Source organism: Hippocampus zosterae, chromosome 19 (genome assembly GCF_025434085.1).
Source record: "Hippocampus zosterae strain Florida chromosome 19, ASM2543408v3, whole genome shotgun sequence".
Lineage (NCBI taxonomy): Eukaryota > Metazoa > Chordata > Actinopteri > Syngnathiformes > Syngnathidae > Hippocampus > Hippocampus zosterae.
In genome coordinates, this window is record NC_067469.1 from 6,594,541 (window position 1) to 6,619,116 (window position 24,576).

General features: G+C 43.4%; 2 protein-coding genes across 4 annotated transcripts in view; both read left to right on the forward strand.

The window, feature by feature from the left end:
- The first annotated feature begins 1,670 nt into the window (after positions 1-1,670).
- On the forward strand, positions 1,671-10,517 carry LOC127592286 (ras-related protein Rab-32-like). The gene is made up of 3 exons (XM_052052909.1): positions 1,671-2,089; positions 6,896-7,173; positions 9,262-10,517. Exons 1-3 carry the CDS (start codon positions 1,876-1,878, stop codon positions 9,409-9,411), a joined length of 642 nt encoding a protein of 213 aa, XP_051908869.1. The 5' UTR covers positions 1,671-1,875; the 3' UTR covers positions 9,412-10,517.
- Positions 10,518-10,927: 410 nt separating this feature from the next.
- Positions 10,928-24,576, forward strand: part of adgb (androglobin) — a 29,137-nt gene continuing 15,488 nt past the window's right edge. For 2 of the 3 annotated variants that reach the window (XR_007960097.1, XM_052052880.1), the window contains exons 1-16: positions 10,928-11,428; positions 12,019-12,154; positions 12,231-12,323; positions 13,374-13,445; positions 14,144-14,323; positions 15,171-15,337; positions 16,972-17,058; positions 17,191-17,345; positions 17,460-17,536; positions 18,254-18,431; positions 18,710-18,803; positions 18,994-19,144; positions 22,615-22,663; positions 23,754-23,844; positions 23,928-23,991; positions 24,454-24,559. Coding sequence is in view for 2 of the 3 variants with exons in the window: in XM_052052880.1 (XP_051908840.1) it covers positions 11,364-11,428; positions 12,019-12,154; positions 12,231-12,323; positions 13,374-13,445; positions 14,144-14,323; positions 15,171-15,337; positions 16,972-17,058; positions 17,191-17,345; positions 17,460-17,536; positions 18,254-18,431; positions 18,710-18,803; positions 18,994-19,144; positions 22,615-22,663; positions 23,754-23,844; positions 23,928-23,991; positions 24,454-24,559 (1,765 nt within the window). In the remaining variant the exon portion in view is untranslated. The remainder of the gene's footprint in view (positions 11,429-12,018; positions 12,155-12,230; positions 12,324-13,373; positions 13,446-14,143; positions 14,324-15,170; positions 15,338-16,971; positions 17,059-17,190; positions 17,346-17,459; positions 17,537-18,253; positions 18,432-18,709; positions 18,804-18,993; positions 19,145-22,614; positions 22,664-23,753; positions 23,845-23,927; positions 23,992-24,453; positions 24,560-24,576) is intronic. The other variant, XM_052052879.1, reaches the window with a different exon arrangement.

Consider the following 24,576-nt stretch of genomic DNA (forward strand, 5'->3'; position numbering starts at 1 on the left):
GATCCATCTGTTTTCTGGAGTTGAGAAGCCTTTATTTGAAATGTGGCATTTATTTATTCTATTTTACAATTTATTTCAGCATAGAAATAACAGAGTGGAAATCACCAATTGTTGAAATAGGATATGTACTGTATCTTGACGACGGCCTTGCTGAACCATCCCAATCGAGTGGTGACCTCAGACTTTTGAAGCAAATCATTGCCAAACAAAACAAAAAAAAGTAATACACGTGACATAAAAGTTAAAAAAACAAAACAGCACAATGCAATTGAAATTTGCACTTTTTTTGGGCCTTTTTTAATTCACCTTAGCTATCACAGCCGACCTCATTTAATATACAAAGAGCTGCTTTTTTTCTTTAAGAAGTACAGTAAGCTGGTTGATTTTCTGAATCTCGCAAGGCGTTATTGGCATAAACACAACCACTAGTCTCTTTCTGTGCACTGCAGGTGGACGTAAGATGTTCCAATGTGAGTTGCGGGATGAAATTTGCTTTGGACACGACTCTACTTTTTTCTTTTCTGCTGTGTCGTGGTAAGAAGGCAAAAAAAAAAGAAGCAAAACTCACACAGTACTCGTCGTATTTGTAATACTGTTATGCCATCTCTTGTTTTTTCACACAGGTGGTATGTTTGTAATACAGATACATGTTTCTATATTTAGAATGTCCAGTCTTAAAAAAAGGAAAACCAAAAAAAGAAACCAGAATTTATACAATTGCTTTTGAACTTTTAAGCTAACTTGTATCCTTTCAGTAAAGTACCTGCAATGGCTAGTTGCTTCATGTAATGGCATATTTAATTCCACCTTCAATTTCTTCTACTTTTATCAATAAGAATGAGCATTAAGTATAAGACTCTACAGTACATGGTGCCGGTGTATTGTATTTCCAATTGTTTTCCAGTCTATGATAGTGATGGTTTTTATGTCTTAAAAAGTATGAACAGGGTATAGCACCATGTTGAACAACTTTTAGGATGCGATAGGCCCTTATGTTCTGGACAGGTGAATAAGGCTGTACAATAAATTTAAAAAAAAAAGGTTTTGATGGAAAAGTCTTTGGACATGTTATTTAATATTTGCTGCATCTACACAGGACTGCTACTTTGGATACTCTGTTGGATTTATTGAGCTTGCTGATTATGCTCAAGTATTGTTTTCAAATGCTTGCTCTCTTTGTTCCTCCTTTTTTTAAGTATCACCGGTTTGAAGAACTGGGGTCGCACATTGAGCAGTTGGGCACCCAAGGGATGACCCCCCAAGTGCGTAAGCAATGCACGACCCGAGCTGGTCATTCTTCCCTGAGTTTATTGCCCAAATTCGTCGGGTGTTCGGGGAAGGGAGGCGGGAGGTCGGTTCTTAGATTGCGTTTAGAGTTGCGTCTCGCATTTTTGGCCGCAGAGAGCAGATTTGACGATTCCGTAAATTAAAGTACTGTACCTCAATGGAAAATAATACTCAGGTATTTGAAGGCGCCACTTTATTGACCTCATGTACGATCAAAATATTCGAAAATGTTAAGTGACCGTTAAGTTTATCAAGGCATATCAGTGTTGTACCCCGTGTAACTATTAAACTGTGGCGCCTGTGGTTGTATAAAGAAAACTTTTGTGTGAGGGGAAAAAGAAAAGTTTCCTGGCACTTCCGGGTCGCGTGACGTTGTGATGCCTTCACGGGAAGAAAAGGGGAGGAGGAAAATGTACAACTATAATTTCTGCTTTGTTGACCAGCCCGGTCCGTTACAGCCCACTTTTCTCCCCCCCCAATCCTTTCGTGCCGGAGGAAGAACTCATGACACACTCGCACGCAGACACACCCACATACTGAAATAAAAAGTTGAGTCCAAGTGCAGCGCTGTAGTTGGTGCAGGCGAGCATGGCCGGCGGTTCGGTGTCGGAGTGCAAGGAGTACTTGTTCAAGGTGCTGGTGATCGGGGAGCTGGGCGTGGGCAAGACGAGCATCATCAAGCGGTATGTGCACCAGCTCTTCTCCCAGCACTACCGAGCCACCATCGGCGTAGACTTCGCCCTCAAGGTCCTCAACTGGGACAGCAAGACGCTCGTCCGACTGCAGCTCTGGGACATCGCAGGTAAAACACACACACGCATGCACATCGACCTCCCCCCGGATAAAAAGTCATGTTTTGTCTTTTAAAAATTCAGAAACTTTCCCACTCTGTTCATTGCAGCTCATAATTGCCCGTGGAATGTAGGTCACGTTGTTGTTATTATCCACTCAACCACAAGAGCCGGCCCACCTTCATGGGGCCCGAGGCACATTTTTCGATTTACAGTATTTCATTCCCCCGGTTCTTCCAAAAATATTGATTAGTGGTCACTCAGACACCTGTACACGAAATAACCCATATTATTATTTGCAATACAATAACTCGCAACAGTTCACATACGTCCATATTTTGGAGCAGATCAATATTTATCCAAGAACATGACAACAACATTTTTGGGAATTAAACATGAGCCTACTCATCAGAGATGCTAAATTATTAAATGTATTAATGCGTACAGATTGTTAGTGGCGTGTTTTTCTTGTTTAAATTGGCTGCAACAAATATTGCTCTGATCAACCAATCAGAGGATGGAGAAATGCTGATCAGCTTGCTGGCCCTGTGAGGATGAATTTGAGGGCCCCTCCCCCAATTTTACGTTCGATATTCTCTTGGTACCGTTACCGTGTCGTAAGTGCATGGGCCAGCACGAGTGATTATGAAGGTATCTGGGCAGATAAGATGAACATAGCAATGTGCTGAAATCTGATTGGACAAAAAAAAAAGGATAAAAAAATCCAACATCTACAAACATGACTGGAAGCGGTGTTTGCCAACCTTTATTGAGTCAAGGCACATATTCTAGATTAGAAATAAATCTCACGGCAGACCATCAAATAAAAACGTTACAAACAGTAGAAACCATTCTAGCAGCCAGACAGAAACTGAGCTGCATTGTGTATGTTTACAGATTTTTTTTGTCCCTTACCTAACATGCTCAGTTCCACTAAGTTACAAGAACACCGCTTATTTTATTTGTATAAATGTGAACTGGGTATTCATATTAAGAACTACACTGATAATGTGATGGATTACGGCACGGTGGATGTATGGTTAGCATATCCGCATCATAGTGCAGAGGTGCAGGGTTTGATTCCGGCTCCGGCGTTCCTGTGTGGAGTTTGCATGTTCTCCCCGTGCCTGCGTGAGTTTTCTCTGGATCAATCAATCCATTTGACACACTTGACATGTTGAGTCTTTCATTTCTGTTCGCGACCTGATAAATACCTTACCAAATTATTTTCAACACAGCGTGATATTGATTTTTTTGTGAGCTCATTCCGTGGGTTGTGCAGTCAACGTTTGCCTTGCAGTCAGTTCTTTTAATTTGCTGCTTCACCCATTACCGTGGCAACTAATATGCTAATATTCGCCAGCCTGGATGAAACAAAGCAGAAAATTCTTCTTAATTGTGGGCCATGCTACATTGACGCATTAACTCAAAATTGAAACAGTAACGGGGGTTTTCCGGGCTCAAAACCGCGACATAGCGGCACCACACGTCATTCTAAATTGAAGTCATGACTTCTGTAGTCTCTAGCTGTCCATGTGTCGCATCATCCCATGACGGAGAACAAAGGAACGTTGTTATTTAATATTCAGACGCTCTGTAACGACTTTGAAGTTATGAATGTCTTGAATGAATTCAGTCGGACAGACCGTGATAAAGGCCAAGTGATCTCGAGGAATGCGGTGCAGGAGGGTGGCAAGTGGAGAGTTGCAAGTGGTTGCTTGCTAACAAAATAAATAGACAAGCAAAAATATTTATTTTTAACCTCCCTTTCCCTCGAAATAGTCTTGTGTTGCTTTCGTCATGCTGTTCCTTTTCGTAATGAGTAAGCACGAGTAAGAACATGGCGTAAAAGTGTATAAAGAGCAAGTTAAGTCCCGCTATCGGGCTATTTGAGGAGAGGAGGTCTTAACACGCGCGCTCATCCTCCGTCATCACTCGTTGGAAGGAATGATAGTAATCAGCCTGAAGCCTTGAAATGTCAAGCCCCCTTTTAACCCTAAATTGATACTCTAGCTTGGATAGAATTGCTATTTGCTCAGTCAAAGGAGACAAAATGGTTCGCGTCAATTCAAAGAAATGTGTCATACCGTAAAGTACACCTGGGAAATGTTTCTCTTCACGTTCTGATTTTTATGCTATTCTGGTGAAGAATGTTTATAGCTCGCATGCCTTAAAAGTGTTGTTAGCACTGATGCTACTGCTAGGTGATTCAGGGTTGCCATTATGTTAAGACTGACTCATTACATATAGTCGGTTCAAATCCAGTCCCCAGTTGTCAGTTTGCCCTTCATCTCGCCTCAAGGGCGACATGTACACAGAGTGCGATCACAGGAGTTCCTCGTATTACGTGACGTCAGGTCAGTTGACGCTAAGCGTGGAACAAGACCACGCTAGCGGTTAGCGTGCCGTTGCTCAATGCTCGGCTAATCTGCAGTAAGATCACATCGTGGTCATGTGCCTACAAGTGCCTCCATGACTACAACCTCTATCTGACTAATTACAGCGGGTGGTCATGGCTATGTTTATTTTTCAAAATAAAATCTCCTGAAAGCCACCAATACAGACTAAGCCTGGTTTCCTCTGACATCTGTAAAAAGATGCTGCAGATGTACGACCAGCGTGTGGTGGCCCTCATTAATGCAGTTGTGCGATCGCAAAGCAGCGTCAAAAGCCTCTCGGCCGGCTAACATGAGGAGGAAGGCGGGCTCTGTCATGGGCACAGAGTTGTGCAGCCTTACATCTGTGACAGAAGCCGCACAAGCTTCTGTCCATCGAGGGCAAATGCGCAGCATCCGCTGCACAGCACCATCTCCCGGCAGAGGGGCAACTGCCCTTCTGCATCGACAAGCTGAGAAAATCCTTCCTGCCCCATACCATGCAGCTTTTTAATTTCACCCTAGGAGAGAAATCGAATTCCCGAAAGTCCTTTTTCCAAAGCAATTGTGACTTTTATTTTATTTCATGATTCGAAAAGAAAGATAAAAGGGGGAAAAAAGACTTGTATGGTTATGTTTAATAATTATCTAGCTTTCTAGCTAATAGCGCTCAGGACTGCTTTTCTACCACTGCCGCCGCTGCTGCTGCTGCTGTTGCTATACTGCTGCGTCTAGCTTGGACAGTTTCCATGGCAACATGCGCACCCACTCAGTGGCAACGCATACCGGCGTAGAGCAACTATGGATAATGATGACATCGTCTCGCTTTCTCCCACGCACCAAAAAATAAAGTAAAAAGGCCCCGTTAGTTGAGTATTAATGATGTTGGCGACATGTGACCGGCTGTATACGTGTCATTTGTCGTCTAATGTGGTGTGTGTGTGCGCAGTGCTGATGCGCTCACACTGTCTTTAGTCCATTCCTGTGGTAATTGGGTTAGTGGCATATGACACTCGTTAACGCTTTTTAGCTGTTCTAACTTTAGTTATTCGGTGCAAACAACGCACTGGCTGTTTACAAGTTAGAATAGCATTTGGTGGAGCGCAGACTTTGGTTGGACTGTTAACAAAACTTATTTTTTTTTTAGAAATTGTGTGTCCAAATGGTAGCCAACAGGCTAATTCCTGAATGATTGACTAAAACAAAATGAGATGGCTAGATGTCTAACTAGCTGTCCAACTAGCAAACTAACTTGATAGCTAGCAACCGATAGATTTACGATAGCTAGCTAGATACCTCTGTAACTGATTTTGAATTCAGAACTTGGTCATAGCACAAATGAAACTTGTAAGTCAACATACATGTTGGAACGTCATCTACACATTTGTTTATTGAAATTGAATTTTGAAATGAATATTGAATTGAAATGCTTCCAGTACTTTATTGTGATGAAACGTTTGTGACTTGTGCCATGTCAATACCTCATATAAGTCATTAGCCCGTAACGGCTGGCACTCGTGCTTGTACGCCACCGTGTCGATATAATCGCTACATGCAAGTCTTCAGTGACGTTTACCCTGGAGGAGGACCACTCCGACTGGCTGACGGGCTCGCTCTGATATTGATCAAGTTGTGAACGACTGCGCGTGTCACATAATCAAAGTGGGTAACCATTGAGGCTACTCGCATTTAGTTACTGCTGGTTTTCGAATTCTATGCTTTTTTCAAGAAAATATACGGATTTGGTGCATTAATTGTAAATAAATATTGGACGTTCTGTCCATTTGATGTATGAGATCTGGAAATGGAAAACCATCAGCTCTACGCCACTGTGTCGTGTCTCTTGTGCATTCACCTGAGGTTACGTGAGCTAAAATTAGCCTGCCAATTATGAGCAATTAGCATCAGACCTTTAAGGCCCCACAGTGGATTCACTCCCAAACACCCTGTTCTGCGTCACACCACTTTAACCACTCACCGGCATGGCTGCTGAGTACCTACACTCAAGTGGAAGTTGATTCGTCACTTCCATTCCATCATTTGTCATTCAAATTATATGCTCGTGGTCTTAAAAGTTGACATTAGCATCCTATTGTGCTCGTAAAAAAAAGTTATTGTCGATCCCTCGGCGCTGCCTTTATAAAGTGTACCTGGAAAAAGTTGTCTCGGACCATTTATTTCCATTATGTGTTCAAAAGTTTTTTTTAAAAAAATATTTTAGCCGCGTCCCTTTTAAAGCGTCTTGTATGCTTAAGCTAATTGCCCATAAGGAGAGAAAAGGCTTATTATGATGGCAGATTACTTCTCTGCACAGATTCGGCCCCTTGCATATGAAGGAAAGTGGGTCATGTTTTTTTTTGGGGGGGGGGGGGGCAAGGTAGAGAAAATGTTGAGGGTTTGAAGCCAATTATTGGAGTTCCTCAACATCCGTCTGAATTCCAGGTCAGGAGCGGTTCGGGAACATGACGCGGGTGTACTACAAGGAGGCGGTAGGGGCCTTTGTGGTTTTCGACGTGACCAGGGGTTCCACGTTCGAGGCCGTGTCCAAGTGGAAGCACGACCTCGACAGCAAGGTGAAGCTGGCCAACGGCAGCCCCATCCCCTCGGTACTGCTGGCCAACAAGTCTGACCAGAAGAAGGAGGGTTTTAAAGACACGACGCTCATGGATAACTTCTGCAAGGAGACGGGCTTCCTGGGCTGGTTCGAGACATCCGCCAAGGTGAGGCATACATCAATACATACATCTTTCCCACAACTTAATACGCTCACTCCATTTCAGGCAATTCTACGCTTTCACTTCTGTCAGAACTATGACTTTGTCATTTCCATAAAGGCATGATCGCGCTTTGCTTGAGTTTGGTGGGAAAGCACCCGAGAGCCCCGACCTCAATTTTATCAGAGACCTTTGGCAGAAAATAGCGGTGCCGGCCACTTGTTAGACGCCGTGAGCATAAGTCTCAACACTTTGGCCTCTTTGAAGTATCTTGTCGCGAGATCTAAATTTGTTTTTGTTCTTCAAGTGATGAATGCACTTCCTCTCACAAGTCCTCCTGGAGGGGAAGCCAAGCCTGCTTCTTCTTTCAGTATGGCGCAATCATGGTGGTTCCGACTGCGCTCTGTCTTTGGTTCAACACAGGCGTTTTCCAACCACTTCAAGATGTTTTGCGCCTGCCTTGGCTGCTGTGATATCACATGACAAGCGATTGAGGGATGCTGCAGTCCACACAGCTAACAGGGTTAGAGGTTATCTGAAAGATAATCGTGTTGCAGTGTTGCGGTCAAGATGTCACAGGTTACCAAGTTTATGATCTGCACACTTTTTTTTTTTTTAAAGAAAAAAAAAGACTGGTTTGTTTGTCTGTTTTAATGCTTTCCGTCCCATATGGACAGCATTAATTTTTTGGGAAGCTTTTTTTTTCCTCCATATCATTTTTCTCACAATTTTTCTCACTTTTTTTTCTCCACTTTTATCAGGCTTAGTGGTGGTTAGCTCTTTATGGAGTGTCTCATCATACCGCAGATGCACTTTATAGCATTACAAAGCCCGCACATAAAATGGTGGCCAGAGCACAGACAGCTATGTTGTTGTGATATCTAGCTAGCTAGCTAGCTAGCTAGCTAATGCTGATTGTTAAACGTATTAATGTGTGCAAAGTGTAATCGACATTTTGCTTCTCGAACGTGCTTGGTCTTATCGGCCAACAGAAAAATGCTGACGTCATCGCAGGTGAGCTCGTAGGCCGTATCAGGATGAATTAGAAATCTCATTGGATAAATAAACAGTGCCTGTATATAAATAAATAACAATCTCAAATCCTCATCCAAATACTGGAAGCAGTACAGCCGAGAGAAATGCGACGAAATAATGAAGACAATTGGCTGCTGGGAAAAAAAATTCATCCAATTTCATGCAAACAAATCAAAACAAAATGGAAGCAGTATGCAATTTCATAACAAATTACACGACAGTATAATAAAAGACCCAGCATGGTTTAGTGTCCCACCACTTCCTCATCTTGTATACACACACACACACAAACACACACTCTTAACTCGACGTCATGTGAACATTGAAGGGTGCAGCGCGGGCCTGACGGGCCAGTTCGTGTTGGTGTGTGACACGGCGACCAATCACTTTGACTGGAATGGCGATACGTCCGTCTGCTGCCTGTCATGAGGGGAAGTGTGCGAAGAACTCAAGTCAGGAGATTACACTGCTTTACCCAAGCAAAAAAAAAAAAAAAAAAGTTGATCATATGACCAGAGTCACATGCTTTGCAATGATCGCGACTGTGAGCTTTGAACAGCAGATCGGACTCGAGTCACAAGTTTTCATTCATAAACAATAATTGACTTGTGTTTGTGTATCAGTATTATTTATTTATTGTTTTAAAAGATGCACCGTTCTGGAACGGGGGCAGGGGAAAACTTATTAATATTCATTACTTCTTTAAGTAACAGCTTCTGGCTTGCAGTGTGAAGGACAAAAAAAAAAGTTTTCACTTTGTCTCCGATGGCCTCTGGCTGCCTGCTAAAATCATTTGCCAGCTGTTGCCCAAACAAAATCACTTCATCGAAAGATGTGTTCACTGGACTAACAGAACAATATTGCCGTCTGGCACGTCGGGGAGCTTCCTTGACAAATAATAAATTGTTCACATTTGTCAATGTGATATGGTCATTAGTAACCTTGCAGCGCACAATTGCCCACTCTTGCTGTGATTCGGACTTTCTTGTCATTCCCTTTTTCTTTATATAACAATTGAAACGTACGAATGGCTATTGACTTTTTTCCTTCCTCCTCCAGGACAACATCAATGTGGACGAGGCGGCCAAATTCCTGGTGGAGAACATCTTGGCAAACGACAAGGGCTTGCCGTACGAGGAGAGCAACAGAGACCGCATCAGACTGGACCAGGAGTCTGTGGCGGCGGAGAGCAAGCCGGGCTGCTGCTAACATTCGATACGTTCACACTAACAGACACAAAACGCGCCCCTGACGCCGTCGTCCCCTTTAGATGCAAGCAAGGGCGAGAATGTTTTGGGAGGACTGAGGCTTGGTTTCATTTTATACATTCTTTTTTTTTTAATAGTAGCTTTCCCGACAGCAACATGTTATCTTGATGGCCTCCAAAAGAGCTTCACAGTCTCTTATCATCCACCTTCAAACCACTCTGCGTTTGTTTTATTCCACCACTAAGAATTAATCCCAAGCCGCAAATACTTGACATTGGTCCGTTGTTGGACCTGGACTTTACCCGTTGACAAGGACTGGGGGTTATCCAGCTCTCCATCCATGATCTGAACCACTTAATGCGGGTGTGCTGGAGCCTATCTCAGCTGACTTTTGGTAGTAGGCGCTGTAAACCCTGAACTGGTTGCCAGCCAATGGCAGTGGTTGTGGCAATTTTTTTTTAGTTTATTATTATAATTACGTTAGACAACCTGGACACCCTTGCTGCCTTTTATGTGTGAGACACTTCACTTTTTAGTGCTTGCCACTGTGTATGCAAAAGGGGTATAAAGCCTTTTTTCCACCTCTTTAAAAAACTATGCACTCTTGTTTGTCGCTCTGCATTCGATTTCACGACAGTGCCATAGTTAAGCATTAACGGTGTTACTGTGCTGTTTGTACAGCTGTAAACGTGATTTGTACAGCAGTTCTGACATATTCGGCTGTATTTCCTCAAATAAATGCCTCTGCAATTGAATAAAAAAATTTCCCCATGGCGCTATTTGAGGAAATACAGATTTGTTTTTATCTTACTCAATAAAACATTGTTTTGAACACTTAGGAAGGAACACTCTATTTTAGGAAGCTCATAGTGGCGATAAAGATGTATCTGATTTGCGATGTGTGTGCTAAAATGCCTCGGTGCTCATCCATTATTTAATGTCTGATTAAAAAAAAACATGATCTCCTGTAAATTGTGCATGAAGAGTCGTTTTACACGCGTTTACATGTGAAAATATGAGGAGAATAAACAGTTTTACCGATGCATATTGACTGCTTGGTAAATGTTCTCATGCTGTCTAGATTAAATTGAATTTATCTGTATATAATATTGTATTGTGTGTTGTGCAGATGTGTCGATTCATTGACAATACAAATGCAGTGTTGATGTTTCGACATCATGATTGTGGTGATGAAACTTTAACTTCGAGAAGTTCTTATACATAGATTTCCTTTGCTCGGATTTAAAGATTAAGTTTGAAAGACGTTTTTATTTGAGGGTATCGATTGTATTACTATTAGTATTTTTAATTATTTTAATTAGCAAAAAATAATGGAATAATATTGGCGTATTTTATTCCTTATGCAAACTTTAGTTTTATGGAACTTTCTATCCATAGCAATATATATTGAAGATCTTTTTTTAAACAAATAAATGTACTCGTTTTTCATGGTAAAAAGCCGCCAGACTTCCGCATAGCAACCAGACGTGGAACGCGGCAACACACCAAACATTTCAGCGTTAGACCGGAAGAGGGTACGCTACGCACCTGTGGCATGCCAGCCATTTAGAAGAAAAAAAACCCCGCTACTGTTATTACTTTAAAGCTCGTTTCAAGTTTTATGCATTATGTCAACGGCACAAATACAAAATAACGAGTCCACATACTGTAAAGTGTCTTTACCGGACCAGCGCGCTAAGTGAGTTTGGCTTCACGTTGCCCTTAGTTACCGTTAGCTATCTGTCACAAGCTAGCCAAATCTCAAAATTCAAACTCGTGTTGACTTTAAAAGTCCACTCGGTTCACTTTCTTTCCAGTATTTAAGTAGTCGATGAAGCTCGAGAATTCGTCGATTGCTTTTGAGAAGATGGCGATGTCGAGTCTCAACATCTTGGCATGGTAGAGAGGCAACATTGAAGGACGTATGACGACGAGGGATTTGCCCGACATACAATGTCAAAATCTCAGTTCAAGAAAAAGGAGTCCACTTCCAGCAAAATATCCGACGTGCAGGCAGAGTGAGTTGGTTTTCGTAGTGTTATGAAGATTTAGCACTTTAGCCAATACCAGCATAAGCTTCCTGCAACATTTAGGACAGTTTACTTTTTTTTTTTAATGATATAAAAGCACTTCCACACTGGTGTCAAAAACCTTCATATTGTATTTCAATGTGAATTTATCCATTTGTTATAGTAGTTGCAGTTTGGTGTAGAACTCTACACTTTATTTCTTTGTGGAATGTGCACATACTAAAACTTACACTTGCATTCTAAAAACATGCACGTTAGCCTCATTGAAGAATTTTAATTGTCTCTAGGTGTGCGTGTGAATGGCTGTTAGTCTAGATGTGATCTGTGATCTGTGATTGTCTTGGGGCCAGTCCAATGTGTACCCTGCCCAAAGTTAGCTGGGTTCGGCTGCAGCTTCCCCAAGACCCTCATTCATACTAGCGCTATAAAACCGATAGATTTCCCGAGCTGTTTGTGTAGCAAGTGTCTGTCAAATATTCCACTCCCTCACCAGGTTTGCCAACCCAATGAGTAGAGCCTAGAGCAAACTACAACTGCTGCTTGCAGCGAGTCTGACTTGCATCCTCTCCCAATTTCAGAGTATGTTCAGCACCCATCACTTCCGCGGATAGCCTGGACGACGTCTGGCCTGAATGGAATGACGGGGATGTCTACAGGGAGAAATGGGACTCAGGCAAAGGGCCAGAAGATCCAAAGAAGCCTCCCGTTTTAAATGTAAACGATTGTTACACTTAAGCGGAACACAAATCGACATTCGCTACATTTTCCTTTTTTTTCCTCCCTATTACAGCTTTTCTTTGAGGACCCAGAGGGGAGAATTAGTCTTCCGGCTTCTTTGAACGTGCAGTACTGGAGGCGTCCTGCAGAGTTTCTTGTCAGCATGGTAAACCTCAACACATGGATCACAAAATTGCATTTATTCATTCATTCATTCATCTTCCGTACCGCTTGATCCTCACTAGGGTCGCGGGGGGTGCTGGAGCCCATCCCAGCCGTCTCCGGGCAGTAGGCGGGGGACACCCTGAATCGGTTGCCAGCCAATCGCAGGGCACACAGTCCAACTTTAAATACATAAAGTGTACATGCGGTCCTTCAAAATGTTGTTTCCTGGTCAAAACACCAGAGGTTGCAGATTTTCCCTTGCATTGAGGCGGTACAGATGCCAATCGCTTGAGTGTGAGTTTGGCCGCGTCGCCTAACGAGGTCAAGTGCTGTACAAAATGAATGAATGGATGGAAATGACTCCTCTTTCCCCAAATAGACGCCTGGCATGCTCCGCACTTGGGCAAACAAACTCCCTCAGCCTCGACGAGAGGAAACATGGGCTTTATGGTTCCACAAGGGTGTTTTAATTGCGACACTTTTCCCTTCCACATCCCTTCGCGCGGGAGTGAGCGATTCTTAGAGGCCTTCGTTTTTGTTTTTTTTTTTCTTTGAATAAGTCATTACCAGATCGCAATCTGCCTTTTCACTCCTGATGTCAATAGAGTTTAATTAAACCCCTCCCAAAAGGGAAGCCGAGGCCAAAGGCAAGTGCTTCCCGCCGTCTCCAGTTTGCGCGCAATGGCGTCTCTCTTCATCTCGGATATCTCCGGTTTTATCGACGGAGGCGCCGTCTCATTGAGGTCGTCTCCAGCGCCGGAAACAGAGCCCCCATTGACCCTCGGTTGATCTCTGACGCCATCAGCGAACACAATTGTTAATATTGAATTAGTCATTCTTTGGAGTCTATTAGGGTGCGAGTAGAACGTTCATCGCGGATATGGCAGTCAGGGGAGTATCACGGTGAGGCTAGACCAGCAAAGGCCGCCCCGCCGGGGAAGTGTTAAGTAGGCCACACATTGGTGTCGACTTTAAAAAGGTTACCTGTGACCGCTGCAAAGTTCTCTGTTGTACCAACGCACTGTTTTTCCACCCATGTGTTTTATTTTAGATACCCACAGTTATTGAAAACACAAACAGCTTTGACCTGGTGTCCTCCAACCAACATCTGCTACACAGTGAGGTTCGTGAACCCGAGTCGTTGTTCAATATCAAGAGTGCCAAATATAGTATGGTGAACTCGGGAAGTACGATTTTCCGAAGAACGATTGACAAGAATGGTTGTGTCCTTTCCTGATTATGATGTATTTCTGCAAAACGATAAAAGGAGACCCCCCCCCCCCCCTTTTAGCCATTTTGCATCCTTGGTTAATAAATAAAATACTGATTTCACGGAAGTCAAAATATTTAAAAGTACAAAAGCTCAAATTAAAGCTGAATTTTACTGTGACTTGTATCCATTTTGATATTAACTCATTCATTTAGCTTTAGTTAGAGTGAACTTTCAAACAAAAAATGTAAAATTAATGGAATTAATGAGAACTAGCGGGAGGAAAAAATTCCCTTCACCTCGATGTGGGGTGCTTTTTTTCTATTTTCAGGCAAATTTTTGAACAGCGGATGCTTTTTACAAATTTTTTTTTAAGCTGGCGCCACAAATAATTCTTATGTGCCAACATCTAACAATTCTCATAAATATGGAATAGGGAGCAACATGCTTTGACGATTTTTTTAAGTCATTGCTAAGTCAAGTACATAAACCAGCAAAAGAATTACACTGCCAATAAGTTAGACTTGGATACTCTGCCAGACCTTAATGGCGCACCACTGTGAGCTTTGGATCTGGTTTATAGCGTTGCATATTGTTCTCTCCTTCCCAAGTTGATGAGGTGGATCATCAGTGAGATCTACATCGTTTGGAAACTCTTTCACCACCGCGAAATTTCCGACCATTACGGCTGGAAACCTTGGGAGCATATCTACTCACTGTGCAAGCCGGGCAAAGGCCACGTGCCGCTCTTCAACAGCTACGGGAAATACCTGGTGCGCCTCTTCTGGATGGTGAGTGTCATGCGGAAAAAAATGGACCCTCAATTCCTCCCTGAAAGTCGGCAAAGGAAAACTCATGCAATTAATGAAGCTGTGAAAATATAATCTCCATTGACCTCCCAAAGAACCAAAAACATGAATATGGTTGCTCGCTCTTCACAATTCCTACAACTCTACTTCTCAGAGAGCTTTGGATCAATGGCCACATGCAGTATAAGACCCAGGGCCTCTTCGGAAAATCCAATCTTCTGACGTTTAGACCACCTTTCCTTCCCATTCTCTGATAAATTATGAAAAGGTCTTTCTAATTATATTTCTGTTTGTAGTTGGCAACTGCAAATTTGCATATTCACAGAGTTATATATTTTTTGATTGAATATTTTTTCATATTTAGGAGCCTTAGTTTTTTCCCCCCTATTTCTCATTGGAAAATGTATAATCAATGTTTATCAGTGTTTTTTTGGGGGGTGGGGGGATGGATAAAAGAAAAAATCCTCAAAATGTTATAAAAAAATATATATATACAGTATATATAATTTTGGGAGGGGAAACTCGTCCCTTGAGCTGCCAGCTGCCCATTCCTGATCTCCGTCTTGGGGAAGCAGCTTGACAAGAATGAGAGCCATATTTCATCGACTCGCATCACGTACTGCCCCGGTGGCGGACAGGTGCAGCTGTGAACAGGTTATTAACCCCGTGTGTGTGTGTGTGTGTGTGCGTGTTCGCCGCTCTATGTAGTATCGTTCTCTGGTGCCCCAGACAGGTCCTGATGACACAAACTGCTAAGACACAAACTCACTGCTTGTTTGTTTCCAACAGATGAGTCTGGGAAAAAAAAGTCTTTCCTCTGTGCATTCAGGGTTGCTGGAGGAAGATAACGGTGGATGATTCCATGCCGTTCGACAAAGACAACAATCTGCTGCTGCCGGCATCCAGCTGTCGGACGGAGCTGTGGCCCATGCTATTGTCCAAGGCGCTCATCAAAGTTATGAACACAAGGCCGCTCAGTGAAAATGTCAACAGAAAGTGAGTGGCATTGATTCAGTATTTTTTTTTTTTTTTCAGGATGGTTCAGCAACACAAAACCCCTTTTTAACTCATTCAGTACCAGCCAATTCTGGACCAAGTCTGAAAAGACGTTTAAAAACGTCTTTGGGAGTGACTGAGTTCACCATAGTGCAGGTTACGATTCAGTCCAGTAAACGGCAAGAAAAAAAAAAATGGGCTGTTCGAAAATGGCCACGATGGAGCCAAAAGGTCGAATTTGATGTAAACAGCATTTTATTGATATGTAGTGTTGTAAAATGACAACATCAGACACAAATCACCACCCATCGTGAGTTTCATTACATTTGCAAAAAGGAGTGAGTTGGATGCAAATGACCAGTACAGAGTCCCAAGTGGTTCAAAGAAACTGTTTAAAAAATGTTGATTTATTCATGTATTCTGCCGTGTTGCACGTCATCAGTTAGTGCGCAGATCCATATTTGTGGCGCATGCACACAACGAGAGCACAAACACCGCATCGACACCACGCATTGACTGTGTTTTAGATTTTGATTTACCCGGTTGTTTAATTTCAACCGCGAGACCCATTTGTTGGCAAGCAATTAAAAAGTGAAGTGCTTTAAATTCCTGCAGCCATATTTTGCTGACTCAATCCAGACTTTGGTCTGACCTCATTCCTGTGTCAAACTTACTGGCATGTCACTGATGTAGCACCGTGGCGTGTCTAGAAAGGTACTTGTTCCACTGTCCACTGAAGGTTGACCGACGAATTAATCTTTCATCGGAATCAGGAAACGAAGGACGCAGGACAATCGCCCCTCCCCACCGAAGCATTCATAAGTCACAGTAGTGTAGTTTCTTTTTTTTTTTTTTGGTCTCCTGGGCAAAGGTGTATTTTTAAGCTGAGTTGGTGAACTTCTGTTGAGGATTAATTTCCTTGAGTGCCATGACTGTGGACCAAACACTGCGATTCTCAAGAGGGCCAATTACAGCTTATTGGGCCATCTGTTTCTGCTGACACATCCTCACTGTCAAACACGGTGGTCCATAAGAGTGCTTGAAAGTGCTTGGATATTGATAAAACACATTTTTGGAGTTAACCAGATGAATAATATGAATCATTGTGTGAGAGGGAATTTTCTGTGGCGTCGTCGTCATTGTGTGGCAACTTCTTTTACTGATATGCCGAGATATTCCCCATTGAGATAAAACATTTCGTATTGTCTGTTATGTCCTTGATGCGGCAATTTTGGATAATTGCTAAATTAAAAAGAAAAAATTATTGTATTTTATGAATTTTATTTATTCATATATTTATTTTTTGGGAGGCACTGACACAGCCAGTCTTCCTCAAGCAATCGTCATTTACAGAATAAAGCCTGGCCGAGCGGCTACCATTTAATTTCGTGTATTTTTAAAATTATGAGTCGCAAGCACAAGCTTGAGAAACAATCACTGCACGCTGGCCCAAGTCGGATATAATGAATGAAATTTGTATCCCAGGGCACCCCCCTTTTTAATATTCAGGACAAAGCAAGGTTCCTTTAAAATGGCCTTGTTCATGGACGGTAATGATCGTTTTTCTTCATATTTTATTTGTATTCATGTCATCATTTCCTATTGTTGCGCCTGTATTTGTTTTTCCCTCTCAGTAAAATGGAGCAGCTCTCCGACGAGATTGGAGAGTTCAACTTCATCCACCATCTTACCGGCTGGATCCCGGAATTCAGTCCGATAAAGTAAGAGTTTCATGTCTCCGGTGTACCGCTCCATATAATTAAGTTTTGCTTATTATTGTGGGCAAAGAACTTACAATACGTCACAAAACAAAACAAAAAAAACACACGACTGTTTCTTGAACCTCCTCCCAGCTACGTGTGCCGTCGAAAAACATGGGATTTCTTACAAGGCAGCATCCCGGAATTCATGCACAAATCCCCTAAAGAGCAGCCCAAGAAGAGTCGCGCACAAATGAGGTGGAGTTTGGCCCTCAGTGAACACAGGAGCCATCGGGACACGGACAAAGGTCAGGTCACAAACACGGTGCACAAGCGGCAATTTCTTTTTTTTCGCTCATGTCTTACGGAGCGCATTCTTAATGACCTTTTGGGAAATGACACTTGACGCACCTGTTTCGCAGGGAGCCGCAAATTGGTGGTGTGCGCCAGCTTCTATCCCAATCAGCTGCATGACGACCCCTATATGTACACAAAAATGGTATGGATGTTGCCGTTATCTGTATTTGGAGAGTCTCTGTGAATCGGTGCTGCTTTGTGGTTTTGTACATTGCAACGCTTGCATTTGTTCAAAAGTACAAAGGACTACGATGGAGTAAAAGGGGGGAAAAAAACGACTGTAGCAGCACAGTGTGAGTAGAATAAAGTCTCGGAGTAGGAAAATAAAGAATTTTACTACATATTTATTTAAAAAAAACACACACACACACATTCCAGTCACCTTTTTGTTTTCAGCACAAGGGAGTCCCAACAATTTCTTTTTTTTTTTTTTTGTGGTATTGCATCAAATACTTTTTTTTTTCTTGTAAATTCAACTTTAGTCCAGATTTTACACCCTTTTTTCCCATTTTTAATAAAATTATAACACTGGTAATATTTTGACACTGTGCTTCTAAAGATGTGTTATTTAGAGAATTTTTTTAAATTGATTTTCATAAAACTTAAATATTTTGTGTTACTTTGTTTTTACATAAAATAGTCACCTTTTGCACACATAAAACACACATGATGTTTTCACCAAAACTTCAACTTTCATCTTCTCACAAAATTAGGTCTCAAATTGGAAGTGTACTGACATATTTTTTATGATTAAAAAAAAAAAATCATTCATTGTAAATTTCACTTGAAATCGCATTTTATTTTCTTTGACATTTTCTTTGATTTCTGCGCCTTCCCCTTTTTTGTTGCCTTCATACAGGCCGACTCCTCTGAAGCTCTCCGTCGCTACAACCTCTGTCTGCGCTACAGCCACGTCGTCCTGTTGACCCAGACCCGAACGTGCCCCTTGGTGTTACCCCCCCAGCCTACGCATGAGCCGCAATGGAAACTGTTCCGCAAGAAAAGCGAGAACCCTGTGATCAGCGCCGAACCACAAAGTAAGCGGGAGAGAAAGAGAACCAAAGCGAGAGGGGGCTGATGTGCATACAGAGGCGTATATCAAAACCATTGTGTGAAATTCTGTGATACGGTGTAGGTGAATGTCATGGATAAATAACGAGCAGCGAGCAAAGCAAATTCTAAATCAGGAGATGTGCATGAGAGGTTCAACAGCGTTGGAAGCTAGCCACAATATTTCAATAGTGCTTATGCCTGACATCATTCAGACAAGAAATGAGATCAAGCGAGGCCGTGATGTGCGCTTCCGTTCTCGCAGTCATACCCGTGCCCGAACCTGAGGAGTTCATCGGCATCGCCAGCCCCTTCATCGATCAGCGTGTCAAGACCCCCCCGAGCCGACCCGCACAGCGGTGGGTGTGCTGTCAAATATTTCGGAAGGATGAATCATATCTGCGATCGTATTCATTTAGCTAGCGTTGCAAGACACACGAGTCGTCTCGAGACGACACAGTCCATAGCCACAAAGGTCTGAGCGTACGATGCGCTGGTGTCACGATGCCGAGTGACGTTCACACCCACGCTATGCATTCTTTACGTCAGAATGGACAAGTGGAACGTTCCGAAGAAGCTGTCCTTCATGCCCCATCTGGACCCCATCCCTGAGGGAGCGGAGAACGAAGGCCGCGAGCCCATCGACCCCGACGCGGCTGAAAGCGACGTTAACCGGGAGAGTGTCGTCGAGGAAGTCGAGGTACCGGTAATCACTCTCTGCAAGGGCTCGCACACTCTATGCCATCAGACGCGGACGTATTAAGGATGCTTGATACCAAGTACCGAAGCCTCTCGAACTTTTGATCTATGACATTTCATTTCACACAAAAATTGTGAGCAAAGCCCTTTCATTCTGACACAGATGATTTGCTGAGGTGTCAAACTGCCACACTGTCGCACCACCTACAGCACAAGAGGACTTACTAAATGTCATATTTTGTTTTCCTTCAGTATCAGTGGCTGGTATCGGGAGCATCTACTGGTACCTTTTAAATAAGACTGGTACCGGCATAATACCTTTGATCGGTACTCGCCCATTTCTAATTTTTACACTCGATGGAAACAAATGTTTGAGACAAAACTATGCTAAATATTCTGAAATTACACACGCCTACCCAATGGCTTTTAAATTTAAGATTGGCAAGACTCTGCGATAAAGTGTCATCAATTCTCCCCCAGCTTCCTGTGCTGTTAATAACACCACCGCTGCTACATTTGTTTTTCCTTTTACCGGTTGTCCTATTTGCGTTTTAAACTATTAATACTTTGTATTTGGGGGTGGGGAGGGGGGGGGGTTTATTCGATGCCATTTGCGATGATTACTCGACTACAGCATCCACAAAATCAAACTACCCACATAGCTTTAATCCTCGGTTAGATGCTCACAAGTCATGTCATGCATGTTTTTTTTCATCTTTAGTTTTGAGGCCTCACAAGTCAATTCTTGCCCTCGCATCCATGAGCAGCCCATCATGTCGGACGTTCTGTGTCAGCGACAGCAAGGCAGCCATCACCCAGTCTCAAAGTCACTTCTGTTGTCCCCCAGCCAGGCCACTGGTGACCTGGGGCACATCTGCGCCAAAGAGTGAGCTAGCAATAGACGGGAGACGAGGGCGGTGGGTCCACAACAACAACAACAGCGGCTGCGGCGGCAGAGCGAAATCGACAAAGATAGGGCAGCATTATGGTTAATGAAAAGGCGAGCCAATAGAAAAAAAAATAAATCGGGAGGAAGCAGCCGAGCAAGAAACTGAGATGTGGAAATAGAATCTTTGGCATCAGGCGGATGCGGCGGGTCGTACAGATGGAGAGGAAAAAAAGAAAAGCGGTGAAATTAGAGGGTGAGCCATCAGTGTGTATGTCTCCTGGGGGTGGGCGGAGGGGTGGGGGGTGATTGTAACACATCACTCTCAGCATACAGTTAGATAGTTGAGATGAATCGCTCTCTTGTGAAACTGGGACCAGTGATAGCGAGGTTACACCAGGGCAGCACGGGCACAAGCTGTCGTTTAGTGTGTGCGCGCGTGTGCGCGGTCCACCATGCACATGGCGGATCAGGCATCCGCAGTCCCCGATGCAAGAAGGCATTTTTTTTTTTTGTTGCTCGCTTTGACCCCCTCCCTCTGTTTCTGTCAACTCTTGCCAAAAGAATCAACATCTGCGCTCAGCCCCCCACCACAAGGATTAGAAAAAGAAAAGATGGTGGTGTCACATGACGCGCCTAATATCCCCCCCAATAGTTCTTTTCCTCCCACTTTAATGTGCTTGAAAGAATTAGGCCCCTTATGCAAGCAGGCCGCCTTAACCCCGACTATTCTCGGAATGTGGTTAATCACCGAAGGTCTTCTGTGCTGTTCCATTTCCAAGACGGGCCTTTGAGGTCCAATCCAAATCGGTAAAGATTTGAGTTTGCTTTACTCATTTCATTCAAGAATTGGAAAACGTCAGCGGAGAGGAGGAAAAATAGAACTTACAGACGAAGTCACTCAGGGAGAAGACGACTTAACTCTGCTGACTTTGTCAAATAAAGCTCCAGGAAGTCTGGATTAAAGAAATAGTCTTTCCTCCAGTTTTCCATCCAGGACTGTGATTTGGTCATAAAAAATAGCTTTCTAATCAGGAGGCAGCAGATTAAAAAACTCAGGAGTCTTGCATTTGAGATTTCTCACGAAAGACCAGTAGTCTGTGAGTGAAGAGTATGTTTGTTTTGATTTAGACAGTGGCACTTCAAAAGTCTAATGCCACAATTTAAGACAGTTTCTAAGTTTTATGAGCCAGCGCTGGTATAGAGCGACATTTTATGAACAAAGAACTAGATTTGGATCTTCTTTCACTGCTTTCGTGCATCTGTTTGCGGTCTTTGACAGAAAGGAACACCGAGTGAAGACATGCTGTGGATTGCTAGCCAGATGCTTGTTTCGTGTGGTATGTTTCACATTGCTTTCGTCGTGACTGCTTTCATTTCATACTTGCGTGACATGGAATATGTTTTACATCGAAGCATGTGCCGGAGAGGAAGTTAAGTATGCCTCCTAATCACGGGGCTTCTTTTCTTTCTGAGTTACTCCCCCACCCCGCTTATTTAAATAAGGGGTGACTCACGCAAACGCAAGCGCACACGCCAATGTGCACACACTCATTCTGAGTCATCAGAGTCTTGCCCAGGAAGGTTGAGTTGTCGTCAAGAGCTGAATAAACTGTTGGACTTCCACTTGGATTGCTACTCTGTGCTTCTGAAAGAGGGACAATTCAGATGAAGTGTTGGGCACATCTTACGGAATCACAAGCGCTCCTGAAATGGAATTTTGACACAATGGCATTGCATTGTCTTCAAACAGCCATCTCCTCACGGGTTCCAAAAAGGTCAAAAGGATTCATGGCGGTGGCATCTTCCATTATACGTGTACATTAAGTTAGCGTGTCATTCTTAAGGCAGCATTGATTGGTAGTAAATGCACAGTTGTAAATACACACCTTGTTTTATGTTTAGTTTGACAGTAAACAGAGTGCCATTTAAACAACTTGAAGCCTCTTTTTGGATTAATTGCCCCCTCGCCCCCCCAAAAAAAAGTTGTTTATTGTGAAGTGAGAGAACTGAGTTCACAACCACAGTACAGCACTGAAGTTCAAGTTTAGGTTCGCAAGTCAAAGGAAAAAAAAAAACAACATCTGGATGACGACTCGTATCTCAAAGTCGGGGGTCCCTTGTATCACAATGCGCTCGTGTGCTTTCCAATTTCCTAGCTCGCTCAGACACCATTTGACGGAATTTGCTAATGACTAATTAGGAAAATGGAATTATTTGTCGGGCAAACGAACGCGGCATTGGAGCAGTTGAGTAATCCCCTCCCCAACCCCTTGAACAGAATTAACATGCTAAACAACGACATAATAACTCCTCATCTGTTAGTGACAGTCAGTAAATTAGCAGCGCCATTCCCTGGTGGTGTTGTCGAGCAGCAGCATGGGAGGAGCGGCTCTTGTCACATTAAACCCTGTCTGCTGTCCTGTGGTGATCATTGGGCACGGCGCACGGCCGCAGCTGTCACGGAAGTCACCGGAGGAGTTTGTGACGCGTCTCTGGGGTGTGCTTGTGGATGCTTGTGCAACTCAACTGCTCACTCCTCTCTCTTACACTCTCACTCACTCTCCCTCACTCTGTCCCTTCAGGTTCCCGCAGAGGACAACAAGAAGAAGGACGATGACGTTGCCTCCATTGGTAAAGGCTCCCGCTTTGCAATTTCATAGGGCCCAAATTGATTTCTGAGACGGAAAAAAAAACAAACACAAAACAAAATAGGATTTACAACGGTATGCCTGTGGTTACAAGGCATGCTGATATTTGTCACAACGGAAAGTATCGGTGCCGATAATCGGCCCTGGCGATGATCAGTCTCTTCTCAATTTTGTGTCTGGTGTTTAAATCAGATCATTGAATGCTCACTCCAGTACAATGTGGCGGAAGTCCTCATGAAGTTTCCTCTCTCTGGAGTCAGAATGGATGTTGTACTGGGTTGATGAAGTCAAATACCCTTCATTTAATAATGCCAGTCTGTCAAGGGAAATGCCAACAAGCCACAAAAGTAGCGTCACGTTTCAGACCCAAACCTCAACTCACCCTATTATAAGCAAGTATGCAGTTCAAATATTTTAGGTTCCGCGATTTTTGCCCTGGACTGGAATCACCCACTTTTCACCATATCCATCTTTCCTCTGCATGCCTAATTTAGTTGGCCAAGACACTTGCAAGGAGACTGCGCTGAAATGATGCCTTTAGACAGCCGGCCAGTTTACTCTGCCCTCATTCAGTTGCTTAGTAACACCTGCAGGTTTGAGTGAAACGGGCAACCATTCCTCAGCATCAGAGACTGCATCGCCCATGTGTCGTATGTGCGTGCATCTCATTGGATGGAGTGTGTGTGTGTGTGTGTGTGTGTGTGTCGGTGCGCATATTGTCGGTGAGTTAAAGTGGGAGTGGGTGAGTGGGAGTAAGGATGTCATTACGTGGGTGCTAGGCCAATTCCGCTCACTGTGTTTAAGATCAGGATTTGACCATGAGTGGCTCTGAGTCTCTCAGGCGAATGGCTTTTGTTGTCTTGAGTTTTCAGAGGTGTGACCTCAAAGTCACATTGGGCTGATTTCCTTATCCAAGGTTACCGTGAATTGTCTCACTAAGGCAACTGTGCCATTAGCTCGAAATCTGTGTTCGCCAGTTAAAAAGAAGCTTGGGCCTACACATGGTTCATAAGTAGTGCAGAGAAGAAATTCATGCCGTGTCATTAAAATGGAATTTCGTCTCGTCTTTTCAGATCCACCTCGGAGCGTAAAAAAGGAACCCATAGTCAAACCCATCCTACCAGAGGCTTGGGTGGAACTGGAAGACTTTCCGAAATGTTTCTGGTAACACAGACACACACACACTCATTCATTCAAAACATGTTCGAGGGAACTTTGAAAAAAAAAATATCTCTCCCCCTACTCAGTCGTTTGTTGGTGTTCCATAACTCGGAAACGTACCCGCACCAAGCCCAGAAGTCTCTTCTTAAGGTACACACCTTTTTGGAGTTGTGGATGATGATGATGATGATGATGATGCAGCAATTTTCCAACATGGACAGTCCAAACTTTTAGACACAAAGCTAATATGTAGCGCCACATTTAAATCAACACTTGTGGTGTTGTAAGTCGACTCTCAAGTTGTTTGTGGAGCAGTGTTTGCATATCTGCCGGGATAGGGACGATTCTGCTTGTCATTCCCAACACTACAAGACCACCACCGCTATCACCCTTGTCGTCTCCTTTATCACCGTTGTTGCTGCCCCCGCTGCTTGTATTTTCCTTTTTTCTATGCCGCCTGACTTGACTCCACTCTCCTACATGAAGCCAAGCCTTTATCAGTTGAACTATCATGCCCTCCCTGCCATGCCTTCCACTGCTTCTTTTCTCCTCCTTGTCTGCCTTTCGACCGATAAGTTGCCCCGTGTGTGCTTACGTGTGTGTCTGTCTTAGTGCTCCTATGCGCGGGGGACGTACTACTTGTGCGTGGACAGCCTGCAGCCTTCCCAGATCCTCATCAGTTTCTCTGGCCTGCTGCGCTGGGGAGGACTAGACACTAGTAAGAAGTCACGTGTG